Below are 23122 nucleotides of genomic sequence, written 5' to 3' on the forward strand. Positions count from 1 at the left end.
AACATATTCGTTGTTCAAACAAGTTTTTTTTTATTTTTGTATGATAAAAATTAAAAATAAAATCATATTATCACCAGTATCATACTTGGAATGTCTTGTAAGACGTTTTCTGTGATACTAACCACGTTTGATTCTTATTTCCTACCATCTCCGAAGTTAGTGAGGATAGCTGAAGAAGACCTGGCTTCTTCTGACTTGTTACGTTTAGTGGTATTTATAATCGCATTTAGCAACGCGACGATGGAAATTCAGCAAATCCATCGAAGAAAACTCTGAGGGTAATTATTTACATTGACACTATCTTTATCGCCTGAATCTTCGTCATCATTATCGTTCGTGATCATTATTAGCGGTCATCTGACAAGACAGCAGTAGAAAAATACCAAGATTGCTTTATGTTTGCTGAAATTGTCAAATTTTTCATGATTTGTGGCAATATAGTGAAGCATCAATAGCCTAAAACAAATAAAAATAATAAAAATAAATTATATTTTCTGGCATGATTTGCTCATGCATAGACCTACTGTACCTTATACGGTACACCTATTTTAGACTGGAATAAACCGTATAAAAATAATCTCAATAATATTTTATTAGTAGTCATGATATCTATTGTACTCTATTTTTGAAATAAAATTGATAAATAACATGATTTACCATAAATAATAAGAAATATACCTTCGTGAATACATTGTGAATATTTTTTTTATTTTTTGTCGAGGGATTTCATAAATATTTCCGAAACCACTTGTTAAAACATATTTTTAAATATTTTTATGTAAAATAATCATTTTAAGCTTACTGTCACCATCATTTTTAGAAATTTACGACAGTTTGGTACTTCAAAATATTTTCAAAAAGATACTGTACCACATAGGGTACGGTAGGTCTAAATGGGTTAATTTCTGTGACGGGTCTGGGTGTTACTATGTATAATATGTATGTATTTAAAAAAAAAGTATATAAGTAGTATATCCGTTATAGTCTAAGATCCCGCTATACAACGACCTTCACCGAGATGCTTATTTGATGAAACATATTTTATATTTAATTTAACATGTCAATAATTATATTGCTTATGGGTTGCCTAATAAATTTCAGTCCAGGATATGATTAATTAATCATTAAAAATAGATTTTTTTTTAAATATTTCATCGGTTTGACTATTAAACAAACTCCATACCAATCGAAAGTATGAAGCCCATAGAATATGCAAACGTTAGGTTGCCTATTCTTTTCCAGTCATAACTCTCGGGTTGCCAGGTATAAACAGGTAAATTGATATAGCATTTTGCACCGGTCTGATAATTTAATCAAATTTAAATGAAAATAAAGATTATTTCATTATGAACACGGTGGTATAGGGTTGCCTGCGAAAAATCAGTCCTGAATGACGGTTGTCGAATTTTGTAAAGTGAAATTAAAACTGAAAGGTGACATTTTTCGAGTAGTTGGCAACATTTGGGAAAGACGAGTTGTATGAGGCGTTTGTGTGTCTTGTCAAGAGGTATCGCTTGGGTGAAGAAATTCCTCCAGTGTTGCCATGCTTTGGGAGATTTGGTCCAAAAATGTCGAAAGTGGAAATAACGACTTCCGGTCAAAAATTTGGATGACGCCTCCTGCAAAAGGGTCGTGCAAATGATATTTGACCATTTTCATCTCGATCACCTGGCAACACTGGCAGCTACGGGGAAAAGTTTTTTTTTTCGACATGGGTGTCTTTAAAGTTAAGAACGGACAGAAGGAGATATGGTAGAAAAAATCCAAAAATGGGGTTTGGTCGGTTATACGATCCAAATTATGGGAAAAATCCGAAAATTCAGAAAATCAAGATGGCCACCGAGTGAGCGGCCATTTTGTAAAAAGTTTCAGATTTCTGATTTTTCAAATGCATTTTTTGGGCAGTTGGCAACATTTGGGAAAGTCGAGTTGTACAGAGCGATTACGTAGTTTGCTGAGGAGTATCGTTTGGAAAAACAACATTTTCCAGTGTTGCCAATCTCGGTGAAGGTCGTTGTATAGCGGGATCTTATACTATTAAGCTAGCTAATACTAAGCTAAAAAAAAAAAAAAAAAAAAAAAAAAAAAAAAAAAAAAAAAAAATTTTTTGATGTAAAGTTTACCGCGGACTAAGAAAACTCGGACACCATTATTTAGCGTAATCATAACATAATAAGTTGTAATCAATTAACTGAATTTCTGAATGAACTGTACGGTGTGGCGCCAATGGATGAATCAGAGTTGCGCTTGCACCGACGCGAGTGATGGGTCAGGGATACGAACTGTAAATATTTTGTGTAGCTACTACACAAATATACAGTTCTTTTAAGCCTTTACTGGTAGATGCAGAATTGATGCCACCATATTTTGAGGTTTGGTGAGACAACATAAAAATATTTTTTTCTTTACCGGTTAAAGGTTTAAAGCATACCTATTACGAAACGAAGCTCAAAACGCGTAGATTTATTTTATTTATTTATTTTAGACAGATTGAACTCTATGATTGTTTGAGTTTTAATTAATATTTAGATCTATCACACGATAGAATCTACAACTGAGATTGAGCATTGAGGGACATAGTTAGAGTAGGCCGTCTGACCTGACTGATATTTTTGGAACTCGATGTCTAATTGAGCAAAGGTCTGGTTTTATTTATTTGACACTGTGCTTTCACATGTGAAACACTGTTCACTGCATGCAGTACAATGTATAGGTACGTTTCTATGAATATCCTCGTTAAAGGCAAAGATATTTGTTATAATGAAAATATCCTCATTCATCATTCACACCACATCACTAATTATTTTACACTTAGGTGATGAATGAAAGATTAGCTATGACGCGTCGATGCGCGCGCGCCGGTGCGGTTGACAAGGCGACGTGCATTAGAATGTAAACAAGGACTTGTCATGTCTGCGGTTTTACGTTTTACATATTATATATAATGTTTCAAATGGTGTTAATTATTTATTTATGTGGAATTGCAGACACGATGTATGATCGATCAATTGCCAAATGCATTTAAAAGGAAAAAACGTAGTAATATTTAGTTCGGCACTATCCACCTTGGTATTGTAAGATCTATGTTGCAAAAATTTTTAATCTTGTCTTATCTCTTGAAGATTTCAAGAAGAAAAAGATTTTCAAGATGCCTAATTTAGCTCACAATATTATTAGTGCTATTACCTACTATAGAAAACAAAAAAAATATTATAAAGGCACTTAGCCTAATGGTACTATAAACTATTATTTTAAAAACACCTGTGCTTCGGCTGTAAAACTAACTTTGGGAATATTGTTAGATAATAAAATGGCACAGACAACCGACGGATATAGATACGCCTTCGGATTATCAAGAAATTGCATCACCGATGGTCAGCGATCATCTTCTGATTTACAGAACTGTTGGCAAGCTACACCTGAATTACTGATGCAGAAGTTATTCTAATCTTACTATTCAGTCATAGCTTTGAACGGATTCATAATATTTATTTGATTAAATTCCTGCCATTTTGAGTCACGCGCAATGTAGAGTTACGTACTTTATACCTGATGCATTGTTTTGGACGTCAGTTCGTAATTATATAACTGCACGCAGGAAGATTTAATGAAGGCTACTGACAACGTCACTCTTGTGGCGGAGTTTTGGGCTGACGCTGTGTAGGTTCGTTGTCGACACGACAAGAAGAAGTTCGTAATTTAACGGTGAGAAACTACAAAAACTGGCTCACAAAAACTATGAACTTGAAGAAAACCATACGAAATCCAACTTTAAATGTATCCCAGAATCGTAAAATTGTGCCCAACGACATCCCTTATCATTTAGGTCGCGGGTAAAAGCTAGTAAGCTTTTCTGGGTACCAAGCACATAAAAAAATCATTTCACAATCAATTTTGAATTATTTACATAATTATAATGTAAACTCTCAGAACACATTTAAAATGTAGATTCAAGGAAATTATAAAGAGTGTGCAACGATATTAACTCTACAGTTTTTTTGTTCTTTTTTTCCTGGTTTATTTACAGTTTCTCTTTGTTTCAGATAATAAGTATTAACAATGGACCCGCTACTGGTCGACGTAGTTCACTTCTACCCACAGGAGAATGCTCAAACACACAATACAATCAAGTAAGTTATACATAGTTTGCTGAAACAATGTTTAGAAACATAAATACGAATGTAGGTCGGGTAGGTAGGCCGTCTTGTGTAGTCTAATCTAGAGGTTTGCTAACCGGACTACTATGTAGTTATTTTGGTTGCATGAACAATACTCTTAATTGCATACCACTCAAACGTGAAAAGTGATTTTAATAGTACAATTTAGGGTATCACTGGAAAGCGATTTCTTACAAACAACCCAGTGAATTGTGCCGTACCGTAGAATGGGGTTACTTTGGCCAATTTTGAACTTTGAAGGTCCATATCTTTTAAATTTGTGGGTGTAAAAAAATACAAAAAAAGTCTAATAATCGGTTTTTATAGTACTCTCGATTCGTGTAATAAAAAATGAAAAAATGTAGCTCAATTTTGAGAAAAAAAAATAAAAAGTATGTGATCAAAGCTAAAAGAAGAATGGGGTTACTTTGATATCCCCAGATTTTATTGCGTAAATAGAAAGTAACCACAATTATAATACCAATAGATTTAAAAAAATTAAAATCTGCCAACGGGATAAATAGTTATTGACATTTTTGTCATATGGGGTAACTTTGATCTAGTAAAAGTCATCAAATAATTAACTGTATTTCGTTACTAAAATGTTTGTATTAAAATTTTAGCATTCAATCAGTATTATTTATTGATTTTACGATCGAAAAGAACTTAGAAATAGTTAAACTTTACAAAATAAAATTTAAAAAATAATTATAAAAATAATTTGTCTTAAAAAATCAATAATATTAAATTTATGCATCAAAACAATAAGAAAAGTCATATAAATTCACTTAAGTCATACAAGTTCTGCAATATCAATATAAAAAAAATTGGACACATTCAACGTTACTATCCAGAATTGCAAAAGGCTTTGGTTTTGGCAGGTAGATTAATTATTTCACTTCTCCTAATTTCAGATATATCATCGCGAACCAATTTGAATTCTTTTTTATATTCCAAAAATTTGAAACCTTCGACTACCAGTGGATATTACCATTTAAAGAGGAGTATAGTCTCTGGGGATAATTTGATCATTTTTGATCAATCTCGCACCATATACCCTATCAATGACACCCCGCATCAAACAAACTCAAGTCATTCCATTATCTTTGAAGTTAGAAAAACATTAAGCACTGTATGGGATACTCGATCATAGGCCACATGATGGAGTATATCTAGAAATTTCATTTTACTATCACATAAATAAGTACACATGAAGTTTTGCAACACAATTGTTTAGCTATAAATAGAGAATAGAGAATTTGTCCAGCAGTGGACGTCATTTGGCTGAAAAGAAAGAAAGAAAGAAAGAAAGAACATTATATTAACCTTTTTTAATTAAAATTATAGGCGAATTTCCCGCGTGTTCTCAAAAAAGGAATTGACAGTTCTTCAGTGTTACTAATCTAAAAAAAAAACCTACCTAATTGCGTTTCGTTTTACGCAATTCGTGATTTTATACAAAATGGAAGTTTCGATCAAAGTCATCCCGTGATTCAAAGTAACCCCATTCTACGGTATTTCTCGTAGTTGTCAGTTTCAAAACTGTTATTGTTATTACTAAACTCCTTATTAACAATAATAATAATTTTGTTTCCTAGTTATTTGGTAACATAAAAATATCTTAGATACCTAGTTCAGCAAACTGCCTCTACTTAGTACTGGCAGAGGAATGTAGCTTTGAAGAACTTAGTACAAAACAATAAAAAATATTTATCTTGTTTTAATTTTTTGCTATGCAAGACTTATAGTTAACCTTACACGCACAGACTGGATTTTGCATAATAACATTACATTGTTATTTTAATAATGTAATCTCTATGCAGAAATACACTTTTAGTCGCATCACGTTTTATTTAAAGGCAACCTTCTGGATTATCCGCCATGAGGTAATTGATTATTATTATCGTGTTTAAGAGAACTAATAAAATGCATTGTAGATGGTATAAATAAAAGATAAAGATAAATATTGCGAGTATTTCTGATTTTAACAAAAAGTTTATTTTATGAGTAAATTGTTCCTTTTTTTGGTTGGCAGGTATTAACATTTGAAATACTGTCTTACCCCCTAGCACGGATGAAACACTTTAAATTCATCGTGGTACTAGGTAATTAACAAAGACCAAAAATGGCTCGGGTATCCATATTCATTGACAATTCTAATCAAGCATTGATTCAATTTGGAAACTGTAGAGAGCTGTTGATTCTTAATTAAGTGGGTAGGTACGAGTAGGTAGTCAGCGTCAAGTAGTTCGTGACACGTGACAACCAAAGTAAGCAAAAAGTTCTAAAGTTCTAAGGCTGAGTTGCGCCACCTAACTTTGACCGTAACTTTTACTGTAACCGGTGCTTTTTGTATGGAGTTTGACAGATTTTTAACGTTTGTCAAAGTTAAAGTAAAATGGTGCAACCCAGCCTGTCTTGGAATAGGTTGTGTTGTCAACTTTTTGGGCACTTGTCACGAACTATTTGACGCTGCTGTACAAAAAAACAAATAAGTATGTTATGCTTTTGTTTTTCTTGCCAGATATGAATCAGTGAACGAAGAGAACCCCACAACCGCCATCGTGCGGCGAGGCACTCCCTTCAATGGAGTGGTGCGGTTCACCAGGCCCTTCGATGAGGAGAACGACATGATCCAACTCCTGTTCACTCTTGGTAAGTAAATTGATTACGACAGAGCTGAAGGCTATTAAGTAGTAGGGAATCCTATGTAAATATCGGGACTATTCCCACCTCTCGTTCCCACCACTGCAACTCCTGTGTAGCCAGGATCTACAGCTTGACCGCCACAAAAATCCAACCAATGAAGGTCAAGTTTGTCCCGGGGGAAAGTTAAACTGTCATTGGACCCGCAACGAAATTAATCAGAAGAACATAGGAGGAGTTCGAATCCTATGTAAATAGTAATACCTATCTTTAGAAGGCTAAAAGTTTCCGTCAATGAATGGAGTTCATTGCATTTTTTAACCACAATGGGGAAGCTCTTGGCCTCACATAATGGAAAGTGATACTACAGAGTTATGTAGATGTATAAACACAGGGTCAATAAATCAATGGTTACGGCGTAACTATAGGGTGGCAGGGCTGGCAAACTGCCACGGGCCCCCGACCCGAGGAGGCCCTGGCCCAAGTCCCTGAATGGATGGTCCCGGGGGGCCACCCTGAAAAAAAAACCCTAGAATTTGCCACGTGCCTCGGACGGTATAGTTACACCACTGGGTATCTTAACCGACTACTGACTTCCAAGAGGTCGCGGTTAGATCCTCTTCGACAGCTGGATATTGCATTGAAACCCACTCTTACCACAAACATAAGTTGACTTCTCCTTATGGGAATATTAGTAACCATGACTATACCATATTTCAAGAAAACCGGATGATTTTACATCTTATCTCTTTAACAGGTGACAAGCCTCAGATGGACACCCAAGGGTCTGTGTTCCTGAGACGTGACGCTGTCCACGACAAACACGCCTGGACTGCCAAGATCCTGGATGTGCAGGAGGGAACTGTGTCCTTTGAGGTAACTAACATAAAGTACTTACTTAAAAGTTGGTCAACATCACTTGGTGTTGGATGTTCGTAGCCACTAACACCCGTATTCACAAACGATGCTTGCTTAAGTGAAGCAGCAAATCGAACGCACATCATTGAATAGAGCTCTGTGAATTCTGTGATTGGTCCGTGTGTCATCCTATGCGTCCACGCGCACTGTGAGACCTCAGACCTCATAGTTATGTAGGGACGGGGCTTCGCAAGGAAAATCAGTTTCTTCCAACAATATGTTTATTCTTCTTTTATAAAATACAGAGCCACACTTACTCATAACCGTCTTGCCGCCATGACCCCTTTCCTTCCCTCTCACTCACTCTCCATACGTTCGTCTCGCTCACACTCGTTCGTTCATCCAAAGAGTTTAAAACAATAGAGTATTTACACCATAGATGTTACAATCCTACACTCTCGGCAATCCTGTCTTTGTCTGTCCTCAGACAATCTTAGGCTACAAACACTAACTTTCATTAAACATCATTAAACTTTGTAAATACTCAACTCATTAAACTTTAGTTACATCTCCTAACAACATCTTAAACTTTATACATAGCTAACTTTGTAGATAAAAACTTATTCAAGCATACAATAGTTTACAACTCAAACTCTATGTTACATTTAACTTCTTATACAAAGCAAACTTTGAAAATAACTACTTAAATAAACATCTAACGGTAAACTACTATTCTTATAATTTACATGAAATCCTTAACATTTTAGATTTTTGCCTCCTGACATAGTACACATCTCATTTTACATTTTTACACATTTTACAGTTATCATCTTATTATATCAATCTTTCAACTTAGTCTTAAACACTTTACATCTAAGATAGTGTATATCATCTTATTTATTAACCTAACAGAAATAATTTGAAATCTTTAATTTCAGGTTACTCAATATCAAGTCTTAAGATATTCAAGTTCTAAACACACCAATGTTTATAAAACTGAAATATTGTTCGTCTTTATAATTAATCAAATCAGTTAGTGAAACATGAACTATGATAAACTTTACATTTTAGTGAAACAAATTATACAATAATGAATGACCGTAACAATTGTAATAAAAATGGTTTTTAATTTACAAATTCTTTCATTCATCACCTCTTATTTAAAATAGCAAGATACTTTACCTAATTAGGCCACGGCTTCATTTGATCAGCTGAGCTGGACGTCTTATTAGGCCCTTCAGCAGCAGTATCCATCTTCTCTACGTCGTAACGATCTTTCCGCTTAACCTTCGTCACCCGGTACGGTCCTAGATACTTAGGTTTCAGCTTCAAACCCGGTCCATACTGAGTCCTCTTTATGGCCACCAAATCTCCTTCTTTGTATTGAGAACTTGGTTTCCTCTTCTCATTGAAAGTCTTCCTATTTTCCTCCTGTACCTGAAGTATTTGCTGCTTAGCTTTCATTCTAATGTCTTCTCTTTGTTCATCATATTGATTAATCTCTTCTTGTCTTAGTAAATCCAATATTTCCAGGTCTTCTTTACATCTCATGTTTACACCAACCATCATGTGAAATGGAGTCGTGTCTATGCTACGCTGGTAGGTACTATTTATAGCCCTCTGCACTCGGCTGATGTGCTTGTACCATAATGATGGATGTTCTATACACAACTTGGTCAACACAGCCAAAATAGTCCTATGTAGTCTTTCTACCTGTCCATTTCCTCTTGGTACACCCGTCGTGATGGTAACATGTTGAATATTCTCTTCTTTGCAATAATCTTGAAATTCACCCCCGGTGAATGCCGTTCCTCTGTCACTTATTATTCTTACAGGATTTCCAAAATGCTGTTGGTGCATCTTCAGCTTCTCAATTGTCTCTTTACTCGTTGTACTCTTAGTTGGAAATATCCATGTGAACTTTGTGAATCCATCTACTATTGTCAAAATGTGGTTGTACTGTTTCTTCGTGTCTGTCAATGGTCCTACATGATCTATATGAAGCGTGTGTAAGGGAATACCTTCTTTATCTATTGGGTTCAAATAGCCTTCTTGTTTCCCAGCCTTCTTAGTTGCCATCAGACAAGGTATGCAGGTAACCACAAACTCTTGCAACTTCTTCTAAGTCTTGTATGTAATAGTCTTGTTTAATTATCTCCTTCATCTTTTTCATAGAAAAATGTCCTTTATCATGAACTTGTTTTATGATCTCTTTCTCTAGTGACTTCGGTATAACTAGCTGCTTCTGCTCTCCTTTATATAGAAGTCCGTTGTCTAACCAGTAGTCTGCATAAGAATGATGCTTTAGCACTTCACATACTGCTCTCAAACCATCATCGTTTTGTTGAGCCAGTCTTATTTGGTTTTGTAAGCTATTTCCAGTGATAGTCATGCATGGATGCCGGCTTAATGCATCTGCATGCTGCATCTTCGAACCAGTCCTATGTTCAACCTCATAGTCAAACTGACCTAGGTATAATACCCAGCGAGCAACTTTTGGTGACAAATCCTTTTTTTTCAGCGTCAGCTCGAAGGCTTGACAATCAGTTACTATCTTGAAATGGATACCATACAAATAAACTCTGAACTTCTTCACTCCCTCTATGATAGCTAATGCTTCTAGCTCATAGCTTGTATATCTTGATTCGGCCTCTGAGGTTCTCTTACTCATGTAGTATACAGGATGCCAACCATCTTCATGCTGCTGCATTAGTATCGCAGAATAGGCAACAGCTGATGCATCTGTATGCAATTCAGTAGGTAGGTTTGAGTCATAAATCTTTAGTACTGGAGAATCACTTAACTTTCGCTTCAAAGTCGCAAATGCTATTATCTCTTTATCACCAAATTGAAACAAAATGTCCTTCTTTAATAAATCTGTTAGTGGTTTAGCTATCTGTGCATAATCTTTTATATATTTTCGGAAATATGAGGTTAGACCAAGAAAACTGCGAACTTGCCTTGTTGTTGCTGGCTTTGGATATCTCATCACTGCATCTATCTTCTCAGTGGTCGGTCTCACCTCTCCGTCTTTAACCAAGTGTCCCAAATATTCTATTTCTCTGCAAACCAATTTTGCCTTTTTCCAATTCATTTCTAACCCATATCGCTCTGAAATCATAAGTACATTTTTAAGGCGTTGCACAGCTTGAATTTCGTCTTTTGCAGGAATCAACAAATCGTCAATGAATATAATTACTTCTACCTTCGCTAATAGGTCTCTGAAGATTATTGTTATAAATCTCATGAAATACTTCGGACAAATGCTCAAACCGAAAGGAGCCCTTAAAAACTCATATTGTCCATTGTGTGTAACAAAAGATGTATACTTTACCGACTCTTCACTTACTCTCAGGTGAAAGAACCCGTTTTTTAAATCTAACACGCTGAACACTTTGGCATCTTTTAATTTATCTATTAAATCTTCAATTACTGGTAATGGAAACTCATCTTTCATAATCTTTCTGTTCAACATCCTATAGTCAACGCAAACTCTAATGGAATTATCTTTTTTCTTGACCAAAACCAATGGACTACTATATTCAGAGTGACTTACGCGTATTATGTCCTTTTCTAACCATTCTGCAATCTGTTCCTCCACAATCTCCTGCTCCTTAAGTGCCAGTCGTCGCGGTCGTAGTGCCACAGGTACCTCATCCTTAAGCACAATCTTGAGCTGCAGTGGTGCTTCCTCCGTCTGTTCCGGTTTGTACTTCTGTATACACTCGATGACTTCCTCTCTCAAAGCTGGATCTTTCATGGGACCTACAACAGAATTAGATGAACATACTTCACTCACATAACATCCCAGTCGTTCCCATTCTTTAGTATAAAACTTTACACAACCCTTTTTAATCACAACTGTTACGTCATTCAAAAACTCTTGTCCTAGTATTACGTCGTAAGGTAAATATTCTTTGTTGATTACGTGAAATATTACGTCTAAATAATATTGTTCGTCTACGCACAGGTTTAGGAGACACTTTCCCAACGAACGCACTGTTCCTTGTCCAATTCCAGATAGCACCAAATCATCTTTCTCACATTTGGGCTTTCCCAACTCGATGTAAACGTCCTCTGATATGATATTCACGTCGCTGCCGGAGTCAACTAACGCTTTTTGCGGTACTTCATTCATTGTCAACACAATAACCGGCTTTTTCTCCTCCGTTTTGTTGATCTGAGAGGTTGACAATGTTGACATCTCGTCGTAAACAAATGTCGCCATCTTTGGTTCGTCGTCGTTCGTACTGGAGCCGCTAGGGGCGCTGCCTTCTATGGAGTTTGACGTAGTGAACATCGTCCGCTTCTTGTCATGATGTTGGTAGTCTTGTAGTTCGTTCCATAGCTCACCGCTGGAGGCGCCGCAGTCTCGAGTGATGTCAGCCGCGAACATAGCGCTCTTCTTTTGTCTGTGGTCGTCTTGCCGAGATTTACCGAACTCCTCCGAAGTCTTCCGATTCGCCGTCGCAGTCGAAGTGCAAGCCGATCCAACATGGCCGAATTGGTTGCACTTGAAGCACTTCATACCTTTGCTTTTATGCGGGCAATCAGTTGATGCATGTCCAGTCTCTCCACAGCTATAGCACCGAATCTTCCACGACCCTCGTCGATCACTCTGCTGCTTGCTTGTACTCACTGCACGCCTCTGCTGCACAGCACTCTGCATTTTTCTTGATATCGTTTCATAGATTTTCAGCTTCTCCTTTAAGTCGTTATAGGTTGTAACACCGTACAGCATGATCTTGTTTGTTTCTACGTCCACGATTCCGTCAACGATGTATTTAATCGCAACGTAGTCCGGCATCTTGCCACGCTTGCCTAACTCCTTCATGATCAGCATATAGTCGAGGCATGTTTCATCCACCCGCTTCTTTCTAGCACTCATTTGTTCGTGAATAGCTTTGATGTCCACGGTGTCTGGGAATTCTTTCGATATCGCGGCCTTCAAGTCGTCCCAGCTCTTAAACGGACGTTCGGATCTGAGCCACAGCTGCGCAGTGTCCGTCAGTGACCTTCGTGCCACCAGCAGCTGCTGCAACGGAGACCAACCGAATATTTCCGCGTTGCTCTCGACGTCTTCAATCCAGCGTGACACGGGATAGGTATTATCTCTCCCGCTGTATCTAGGCACCAACTCCGCCGTCATTTGCAACATGTGCGTCGGGTTATGCGTGATATTGTCGTCATCACAATCTTCATAGTCGTCTTGTCGGCTTTTACGTCTTTCTTTGCCGTAGTTCGGCATGTTTCCGTCGTATGATTCCGTCTGAATCTTGAAACACGCCGGCCGGTACAATGGCGTCGTCGTACGCGTGTGCTCGTACGTCTTTTGAGATTTTCTCGCGAAGTACACCGTCCACCGCGAAGATAATTATCCCGGACGAGCCCCCAAAATTTGTAGGGACGGGGCTTCGCAAGGAAAATCAGTTTCTTCCAACAATATGTTTATTCTTCTTTTATAAAATACAGAGCCACACTTACTCATAACCGTCTTGCCGCCATGACCCCTTTCCTTCCCTCTCACTCACTCTCCATACGTTCGTCTCGCTCACACTCGTTCGTTCATCCAAAGAGTTTAAAACAATAGAGTATTTACACCATAGATGTTACAATCCTACAGTTATGTTTGTGAATACGGGCGTAAGTAAGTTTGGTTACATCTGGGATTAAAGTAACCTATTTTAGGTAATTGTTACATGTAATATTGTCATTTGAAAAAGTGGATATGCCTAGTGAAAATGTGAAAGTTAATAAAACTAACTAACTAACTTTGCTATATGATACGAAATATTTATACAGTTTTATCACACGACCCATGATTAACTCTACAGAGTAGGTATTTCATACCTATGACGTTTTAAGCAGATAAAACAAAAGACTGTTAATTTTTTTGTTTCAAATTCTCGTAAACAATTGAATAAATATTATAATACAGAATGAAGAAAACAAAGAAAAATGCAAATGCTTCGTCAACTTTGATTAATTACAATCGTATAAACAATAGGCAATCGATTAACAATCGTATAAACAGTAATCGATTAATTTCGTAATAAACCCGAGAATGATTGAACCGCGACATTATCATATCTGTAACTGCGAATTGTTTAACACATAAGTAGAGTAATTGTTAAATAATAGAGGTACTCGTAGTTAATTAAAATAGAAATTGATAAGCTAATTGAATTATAATTCTTCATACATATGAATGAGAATAACATTTATTTAAGAAGCTCTTGTACCACTTGTACTTACTATTAAACGTAACTTTGTATCAAATCAAATAATTTTATTTGGAAGTAAATCAAACATTTATAAAAATAGAGAAAAAAATAACTAAAACAGTATTACAGAGCCATTTATAGAGCTTTTTAAATCTAGGTATACATAAACGCGAACGTTTGTGGGAATGGATGAAACTAGAATGTTTATGGTATACTTATGCCCGTTTTCACCACCAATCCCTAATTTTTAAGTAACCCCTATGAAGACAAAATGACAGATAAGTATTACCATAGGGGTCACTTAAAAATTTGGGATTGATGGTGAAAACGGGTTACACTGACACATCATGTAGGCTTCAAATTAGGCAATGTTTGTGTCGAAAAGTCGCAGGGAAAAAAACTAATCTTATTAAATCCGGTTGTAAGCCATCCTCAACATCTTTATTAATATCGTGATTTACGTGCAAATGAACAAATGTAGGTATTCTGTATTTATTTAACTCTGCAAATGCTTGGGTCAAGAATGGTCGTAAATAATGCGTAGTTTTCGCACCTGAATAGATTATTATCTAGAAAATATCTATGCAAAACAGGCAAATAGTTAACAAGATGGCATTTTATTTGTTACTTTACTATGCAAATATCGCAGAGAAGTTTGGTCATTTATTTTATCAGTTTTTTCTCAATTGGCTTTATTTTATCCTATACTAAGCGGCCGCCCACGACTTCGTATGCGTGGACTCTGTTTTACCCCCTTAGGGGTTGCATTTTGGAAAATCCCGTCTTAGTGAGCACCTAAGTTCTAAAAGGAAACCCCATGCAAAGTTTGAGACTCCTAGCGCTTGTAGTTTCTGAGATTTCGTGATGAGTGAGTCAGTCAGTCAGTGACCTTTCTCTTTTATAGATAGAGATCCTTAATGTAATTTAATCCTTCCAATAAACCAAAAGTCATTCAGCTCTCTACGGAGAGTTTTTTCACATTTGTACTAAGAGTCACAATAAAAAAATCTTCTTAAAACCAATTTCACCGACCATGTCTTTTCAAATAGTTGAAGTGATAATGGGCAAGCGACATCGCTAACAGAATAGACCCGGTGGGCCGACGATCTAGTTAAGGGTGCTGGAAGTCATGAATGCAACAGATGCAAACGAACCAGCCTAGCTATGCCCAGCAGTGGACTTGTAATAGCTAATGATAATATGAAAAACAGAAACACAATTGATAGAGAACTATAAATAAACTTATCTCTTCATTACGAAACTCTACAAAAAAGGGCCACTTCCATGCAATTCTCATTAAAGATCTTCTAACCTTCACTCACTTTACCGCGTAGATTATAACTACAACTAATTTATTCACTGTATAAAAAAGAATAAAAATAAATACGTTATTAAGTTTATTATGGCATCAAATCGATTTTAAATAAAAAACATACTCGCGTCAGACCAAATTACGTTATAAATTGAATTCTTATGCAAATAAAAACGCGCCGAGAAAAATAAATGTCTTAAACTGTCTTCGTGTTTTGCATTTAAATAGATAAGATTTATTTTAACAAGCAGGTACAATAATAAACGTTATACCTAAACTGTATTTAAACATAATTAGGTATTTCAAAGGTATGGTTCACCCATTTGTCCTCCGCTAATTTTGGTTCAAACAAGTAAACTCAGAATCAAAACATGGTTTAAATAAATGTCTGTTCCTTCAATGAGTGGGTAACTGACTTGAACTTCCATTTAAAATAAAAACCATAACCCTTCTTCTGGCGCAGTCGGGTAACTAAGTAGGCTTAGTTTAGAAAAAGTCGTTCGTTCAAGAATAACACCCGTATTCACAAACATTCGAGGTTTCACAGTGCGCGCGAACGCACAGGGTGACATATGAAGAACCAATCACAGAGCTCTATTCAACACTATGCGTTCGATTTGCTGCTTCACTTAAGCAAGCATCGTTTGTGAATACGGGCGTGTTTGTTTTGGGCAAAAAATCCTTAAATTCGGAGTCCTATTACTATGTGATTAGTGCTTATTAATCATCTTGCCTGTTTAGGTGTCAACTCCAGTGACCCTGCCGATCGGCAACTGGGCCCTTCGCGTCATCACCAGGATGAAGAACTCCACTGCCCGCGAGATCTACGACTTCGACCAGGACCTGTACATCCTGTTCAACCCGTGGAATGCTGGTAAGAATATAATCTATTGAAGAAATTACAGAATAACTTACTGGAATGCTCTGTCCTGTTGAAGAAGTTACAAAATTACTAATAGGTCTATGACGATCCACTAACCTTCGAGTCGGATTGTTGTGATGAGCTCTCATGTTGAATGAGAAGCATCCATCTACTTATGAAGAAATAGGGGACGGGATTTTAACTCACCAGGTTTAAGATCAAGACAAGCTTTGGGGCCGTCCATAAATTACGTCATCGATTTTTTCAGATTTTAGATCCCCCCCCCCTACAATCATCCTATCGTCATTTCTTAATGACCCCCCCCCCCCCCTTCTCCCAAAATTGACGTCATTACAAAATTAAAACACTTGGTTTTTTTTTAATAGATAGAGTGATTCTTAAGGAAGGTTTATACAGTGTGAGTCACGTTAAAGTGTACATATGAAATTAGGTGAAACTAGACCTATTTTTATCGACAAAAAAGAGGTCAAAATTTTTTTTTGATTTTTTTTTTAATTTACTTATAGAATTTTTTTTCTTCCAATTACTTATTGTAAAGAAAACGTAATAACTTTTAAACTAAGAGGTATATCCTGATAAAATAAAAACAGTAATAATGCTAAATAACAAACGATACTAAAAAAATACATAAAATACCCTGAAAATGCCAACAAATAATAAAAAATGAAACTTTTTGAAAAAAATCTGCTTTTAAATTTGTGGTTTTTTGGTTATTTGATAAATTTCGCCAAAAATGCCCCTATAACAGGTAGTTTTTATTACTTTGTATTATTTTCTATCGTATTACCTTTGTAAAGCCAAAAATCGCATGTCTCTATCCCTATCACAACATTTGCTATTATCGTTTGAACAAAGGCCTGCAACAACATTATTCTCCGCTACAGGTAGGGACAATTTTAATTTTAACTAAAATGCTTATTTTACTTCGAAATCTTTTGTTTTTATTTGAAATCTAACTCGTATTTATCAAAATTACAAATCTAGACCCATTTTCAGTTTCGTTGTTAACGAAGCGTTGACTGGCGCGCCCGGAGAGGCTAAGTTCAAACGATCATTGCAAACGTTATGATATCGATAGAGACATGCGATTTTTGGTTTTACAAAGATAATACGATAGAGAATAATACAAAGTAACAAAAACCACCTGTTATAGGGGCATTTTTTGGAGAAATTTATCAAATAACCAAAAAAAACACGTATTTAAAAGCAGATTTTTTTCAAAAAGTATAATTTTTTATTATTTGTTGGCATTTTCTGAGTATTTTATGTATTTTTTTAGTATCGCCTATTATTTAGCATTATTACTGTTTTTATTTGATCAGGATATACCTCTTAGTTTAAAAGTTATTACGATTTCTTTACAATAAATAACTGGAAGAAAAAAAATACTATAAAAAATTAAAAAAAAATCTCAAAAAAAATTTGACCTCTTTTTTGTCGATAAAAATAGGTCTAGTTTCACCCACTGTATGTATAATACATGTAAGTACCACGGGCGAAGCCGGGGCGGGCAGCTAGTATTATATGTAATATTATTGTTAGAGTATTTTATCTGTAGTTATTACTGTATTTGTGTACATCTATGATGCATTATGTATGTTTATTATGAGTTATTTTAGTATTGTACGCGCCTTAGCCGCCTCTCACATTTGCAGTCTCACTTACTAGGTGTGCTGGAAGAAATTTCTTTTTAGAAATAATCTTTTTGTACGTGAACAATAAACTATAAATAAATAAATAAGAATGACGTCAATTTCGAAACACCCCCCCCCCCCCCCTATCTATCATTTACCGTCATCCGCAGACCAACCCCCCCCCCCTAATTTAGAATGACGTAATATATGGACGGCCCCTTTACTGCTCCTCAAAATCGCTTGCCCACCATTCGGAATATAGTTCTGCCGACTTTTTTGATTAGAATGGAGGAGAGACTTTTTATAATATTTTTATGTTTAGGACTTATATCCACATCTTCATACCTCAGGACCCGGAATCTACAATCCAAATCTTCTCGCTTGCTATACCAGAACCACTGGCGAAAACCTGTGAAGTTTTTGCTCAGATCCTCTCACTATAATCATGATTTCAGATGACCAAACCTACATGGAGGACTGCACCCTCCTCCAGGAGTATGTCCTAAACGACGTCGGCAAGGTGTGGGTGGGCCCCATCAAGACCACCAGAGGCAAGCCGTGGTTCTTCGGCCAGTTCGATGCAGTGGTACTGCCAGCCTGCATGTTTATGCTGGACCGCGCTAATATGCCTTTCCACCAGTAAGTTATCTATTGTACAATCACTGACAATGTCATTATGCATAGATTAAAATCTGTGATTGAGTTCATTTAGAAACCGTAGTTTTTGATTCTTATAACCCGGTCGAGTTAACCTGCCAACCGTGACGTCATATCGACACTCTGGTACGGACGGGAGAGTCGCATTCAGCGTGGTGCGCAGTTAGCTCGACCGTGTTTTAGGGAAAATAGCACATTAAGTTAAAATAAAAATAGTGGCGTTTAACTCGTTGTAATACAGGCTATTTTGCTATGAAAATGTTTAGTCTGATGTGCTGGTAACTGTACTTCTTATGTATGCGAATTTATCGTGGTTTTGACGAAACTAGTATTGATAAGAAAAACGCGCTGCGCGTATGTTATGTAGAGGCACGTTACAAATGTGTTGGGACTTTCTTTAACTGAGTTGATGGTAGGCAACTGTGTGTAAAACACTAAATAAAAGGATTCAACACAGCGACACACATACACTTCTTATAAGTTATTGTCTTTTTTGTAGAAGCTTCCTCGAATAACTACTATTTAATTAACCCTGTTCATAAAAAAAAATGAATTGATTTTCCTTCTGCCGGGTGACTTTGAAAATAATTACGATACTTCTAACCTTCATAGTGACCTACATTTGTGACGCCAAAAAAGTGATATTATTTAAATTACCCAATGATTTAGTTGTAATAGGTACCTACGTCGTAAATGTTCAAATAAACAGGAAGAATAATAGACGAATACCTATGCCCGAAATAGACGTGTTAATTAAGATGTGTGCTACTAAAGTTTACGATACTTAACATACTTAATAGTTGCTTGTTATTATGTATTAATAATTGTTAATAGTAAGACAAAACTTTTTTCAGAATCCAATTTTGATTTAAATTAGCTAAAAATCCAACACCTACAAATAATAAAACGAATACTGGAATTTTTAAAACGATTCTTCAGAAGCAGTTTTTTCTGTCGGTATTTAGTTGGATAATTCTATTTCATTTTTGATTGAGTCTAGTCTATACCCACGTTCCATCGATAGCATCTATTGCAAAATGGTCATTTCTATGGCATTCTCGATCTAAACACAGGGTCTTTCCAGACGCGGCGACCCGGTAAAGATGACCCGGGTCATATCCCGGATCGTGAACTCCAACGACGACGCCGGGGTTTTGGTGGGGCGTTGGGACGGGCAGTACGAGGACGGGACAGCCCCGTCAGAGTGGACCGGGTCCGTGGATATACTGGCACAGTACTTGGAAACCCAGACGGAGGTGCCGTATGGACAGTGCTGGGTGTTCGCCGGTGTTGTTACTACTGGTAAGATCTTTAACTTATACAACAACTAGCGGCCGCCCGCGACTTCGTACGCGTGGATCCCGTTTTACCTCCTTAGGGGTGGCGTTTCGTAAAATCCTTTATTAGCGGATGCCTACGTCATAACATCTACCTGCATGCCAAATTTCAGCCCATTCCGTCCAGTGGTTTGGGCTGTGCGTTGATAGATCACTATGTCAGTCAGTCACCTTTGAGTTTTTATATTAAGAAAGATTTAAGAGGCGACAATAGCCAAACACTTCAGATTTGTAAGCTCTATTACGTCATAAATGTCAGCGGCAGGGGCACCTCTCCCGTTGACATTTATGACGTAATAGATAGATCTCATACCTCGGGCACTGACTTGAGTTAAGCGCTTAGTAAAAATAATCTCTTTAAAAACTGAGCTAAATGAAGAGTGTTATCAAAACGATTGTCGGAACAGAACAAACTTTCAACTAAAGGTTATCTAGGTATTTAACTTTTCGAATGGGTTTGGTTTAATTCTTATCATGAGCGATAGCTTCTTGGGAAAGGTTAAAGATTTGCATACAAAGGTACGTGTTTTTGTGAACATATAAAAATCCATATAAATAGGATTTTTGATTAGTCAAAACTTACCAACTATAACTATAACTGCAAAGCAAAACAAAGAGGAGAAAGAAGGAAAAGGCTGCCTTAAAACAAGTCATTATAGTACAAAATAGCATAATCTTCTTGCTTATCCTCACTGCAAATTCTTTACCCACAGTTTGCCGCGCCCTCGGCATTCCCTCCCGAGTGGTGTCAAACCTGTAGGCCTAAGATGCGCGCATCGACAATGACATGATATGATAAGACAATTTTCGATCACGTAGATAATTTTATCATTTTCCCTAACATGGGACCATCGATAGAAAAGTCTATCGACCGCTATCGCGTGATAACCCAATTGTTGCCATATTAAGAAAAATTTGCGTTATTATGTTGGCCAACCTTGAAATATTTTAGCTCATTCGTTCAATCTCGTTCATTTCTGCTATTAATTCGGCTAAAACACATATCTTAAAGCAGTGAGCATTTTGGTACAAAATGACGTGTAATCTTTTTGCTTATCCTCATTGCAAATTCTCTACCCACAGTTTGCCGCGCCCTCGGCATCCCCTCCCGAGTGGTGTCAAACCTGGTGTCAGCCCACGACGCGAACAAATCCCTGACAGTCGACAAGTACTACACGGAAACCATGGAAGAGCTGGACTTCGACCCCAACAATCCTTCTGGAGCTGACTCCATCTGGAATTACCACGTGTGGAACGATGTATGGATGGCTAGGCCTGACCTTCCTCCAGGTTATCTTTTGTTCCTTGTATTTATTCTTTTTAGAATGTATTTTTAAAATGGACCTAAAACGTCGATACTCACGAAACCCTTTAAAATACGGTTAGACATTTTACTATCCTTTCAACAAAATGCCGTCCACTACTGGATAAATGCCTCTTCAAGGAGTTCCACAACGACGGATCCGGTGCTACCCATATCCAGGTGCTTCCCGCAAACTTCACCAGATCATCAGTCTACGGCACGACAGAGAACTGTATTAGTCACAGGACGTCCACTGCTGAACATAGGCTTCCCTAAATGATTTCCATATCGCCTGGTTGGTAGCTGCCTGCATCCAGCACCTTTCTGCTACCTTTACGAGGTCATCGGTCTACGTCCAAGCAGCAGCTGATATTCATCCTGAATTTATATTCTATAGTAATCGTAATCAGTTCCCAATTCTCAACTACTTCATCTTTAACAGGCTACGGCGGCTGGCAAGCCATCGACGCGACGCCCCAAGAGACATCATCAGGAATGTACCAGTGCGGGCCGGCGTCGCTTGAAGCCATCAAGCAAGGAGTCATCGGGGTGGGCTATGACGTTGAGTTCATGTTGGCGTCAGTTAACGCCGACCTGATGCGGTGGAGACACGACCCTGAAGCTGAGACTGGCTACTCTATGGTTGACTCCAATAACTTCCAGTGAGTATATTTTGGAACAGCATAATCTATTTTGTTTGTTGTTTGTTTATTCTTCGATGGATATGGAATTTCTTATTAATGGAACAATTGCCATTAACAGGTTTGGTGACCGAGGTATATAACTGTCCATAAAACCTTTCGATCTCACCCAGAACCTCGGCTTTTGTTGACGTGCGTCCGCCGTCTTCAGCTGGTTTTGCCCAATAGAATTGTCTCTTGCAAACACTTTGGAGCCTTGGTTCCGCTCTATCGCCTCTTTACATCGCATTTTTTTTTGATAAAAAATAACATTACCATATTATGACTATAGGACATCATAAGTCTATAGCAGTCCACTAAGAATGGTTAAAGGCTTCCCTCAATAAGCGCTATTTTTCCCTGTCTTCGGATTTTAGTATCCACCTTCAGCTAATGTTATGGAAACTTTTTTATAAACATATTTATATTTCACAGCATCGGCCGCATGGTCCTCACCAAGAAGCCGTACATCTTCGACCCCCTCGGCGACGAGGATCGGGAGGACATCACCGCTCAGTACAAGCACAGGGAGGGAACTGCTTCCGAGAGGCTCGCGCTCATGAATGGGGTCAGATACTCGGAGAGGGCGAAGAGGTTAGTTATTATTTCAATCCTCAGTATAGTTATTATCAAACTTGCTTTCCGCCCGCAGCTTCATCCGCGTGGAATTTTGTCTGTCACAGAAAAACAATATCGCGCGCGTATTTGCTCACCGTTTAGACCTACCCTGGACTACGACAAACATTTTAAAATCAAAATCAGCTCAATAAGCCCAGCCGTTCTCGAGTTTTAATCAGACTAACGAACATCAATTCATTTTTATTTATATAGATTATTTTATAGATTATTTTATAGATAGAAGATAGAAGATTTAAGTTAAGGTGGACTTAAGGTCGAATTTAGACCGGAACAAAGGTATAGACCGCGCTGAAAGACTGAAAATTTTGCAGAAACAACACCAATCTACTAAATAAAATAAAGAATGAGCGATGTCAGTGATCTGAAGATACCTTGATATAAAAGATACATAAATTGCATAGGACTCATACATAGACGTCTCTTAGTTCAATGCGCAACAGCCTAAAGAAGGTACCTAGCTAGCAGTGGTTGCATGAAGAAAATGGGAGATAGAAGGCACATCCTAAAAACATATTTTCGCTAAGCAGTTGACTCCATAAGACTGATTCCCTACTTTTTTTTTATGCAGTACAAGGCAGATATTTAACCGCAATCGTATCTGATGTTAAGTGAGATGCAGTCTAGGATGATAGATGTCTTTTGTTTAACCAGGTATTACGCTGTGGCCAGTACCCTGAAGTCTGATGTCAAGTTCAACCTCAGAGACATCGACGCAGTGATGATCGGCAAGGAGTTCCGAGTGACGGTGGACGTCCAAAACGATGCTGACGAGGTAAGTCTTAATACACTGAT

At 37.2% G+C, this 23122-nt stretch overlaps 2 protein-coding genes across 3 annotated transcripts in view; one reads left to right on the forward strand and one right to left on the reverse strand.

Moving 5' to 3' along the window:
- LOC135079833 (hemocyte protein-glutamine gamma-glutamyltransferase-like) overlaps positions 1–23122 on the forward strand; it is a 29025-nt gene that overhangs the window by 1426 nt on the left and 4477 nt on the right. The window contains exons 2-11 of the mRNA XM_063974448.1: positions 4044–4130; positions 6682–6812; positions 7561–7679; positions 15939–16071; positions 18170–18353; positions 19456–19673; positions 20792–20998; positions 21454–21673; positions 22127–22285; positions 22982–23102. Coding sequence (XP_063830518.1) covers positions 4060–4130; positions 6682–6812; positions 7561–7679; positions 15939–16071; positions 18170–18353; positions 19456–19673; positions 20792–20998; positions 21454–21673; positions 22127–22285; positions 22982–23102 — 1563 coding nt within the window. The 5' untranslated portion in view covers positions 4044–4059. The remainder of the gene's footprint in view (positions 1–4043; positions 4131–6681; positions 6813–7560; positions 7680–15938; positions 16072–18169; positions 18354–19455; positions 19674–20791; positions 20999–21453; positions 21674–22126; positions 22286–22981; positions 23103–23122) is intronic.
- On the reverse strand, positions 10384–13268 carry LOC135079836 (uncharacterized). 2 transcript variants are annotated; one of them, XR_010258906.1, is made up of 3 exons: positions 11630–13268; positions 11218–11426; positions 10384–10772 (listed from the first exon to the last, which is right to left on the reverse strand). XR_010258906.1 is itself a non-coding variant. In XM_063974450.1 (2 exons), exons 1-2 carry the CDS (start codon positions 12907–12909, stop codon positions 11321–11323), a joined length of 1386 nt encoding a protein of 461 aa, XP_063830520.1. In that variant the 5' UTR covers positions 12910–13268; the 3' UTR covers positions 10384–11320. The 2 variants fall into 2 exon arrangements, 1 of the variants encoding a protein (XP_063830520.1); XM_063974450.1 differs by having other exon boundaries at positions 10384–11426.

Source organism: Ostrinia nubilalis, chromosome 17 (assembly GCF_963855985.1).
Source record: "Ostrinia nubilalis chromosome 17, ilOstNubi1.1, whole genome shotgun sequence".
NCBI classification, from domain to species: Eukaryota; Metazoa; Arthropoda; class Insecta; order Lepidoptera; family Crambidae; genus Ostrinia; species Ostrinia nubilalis.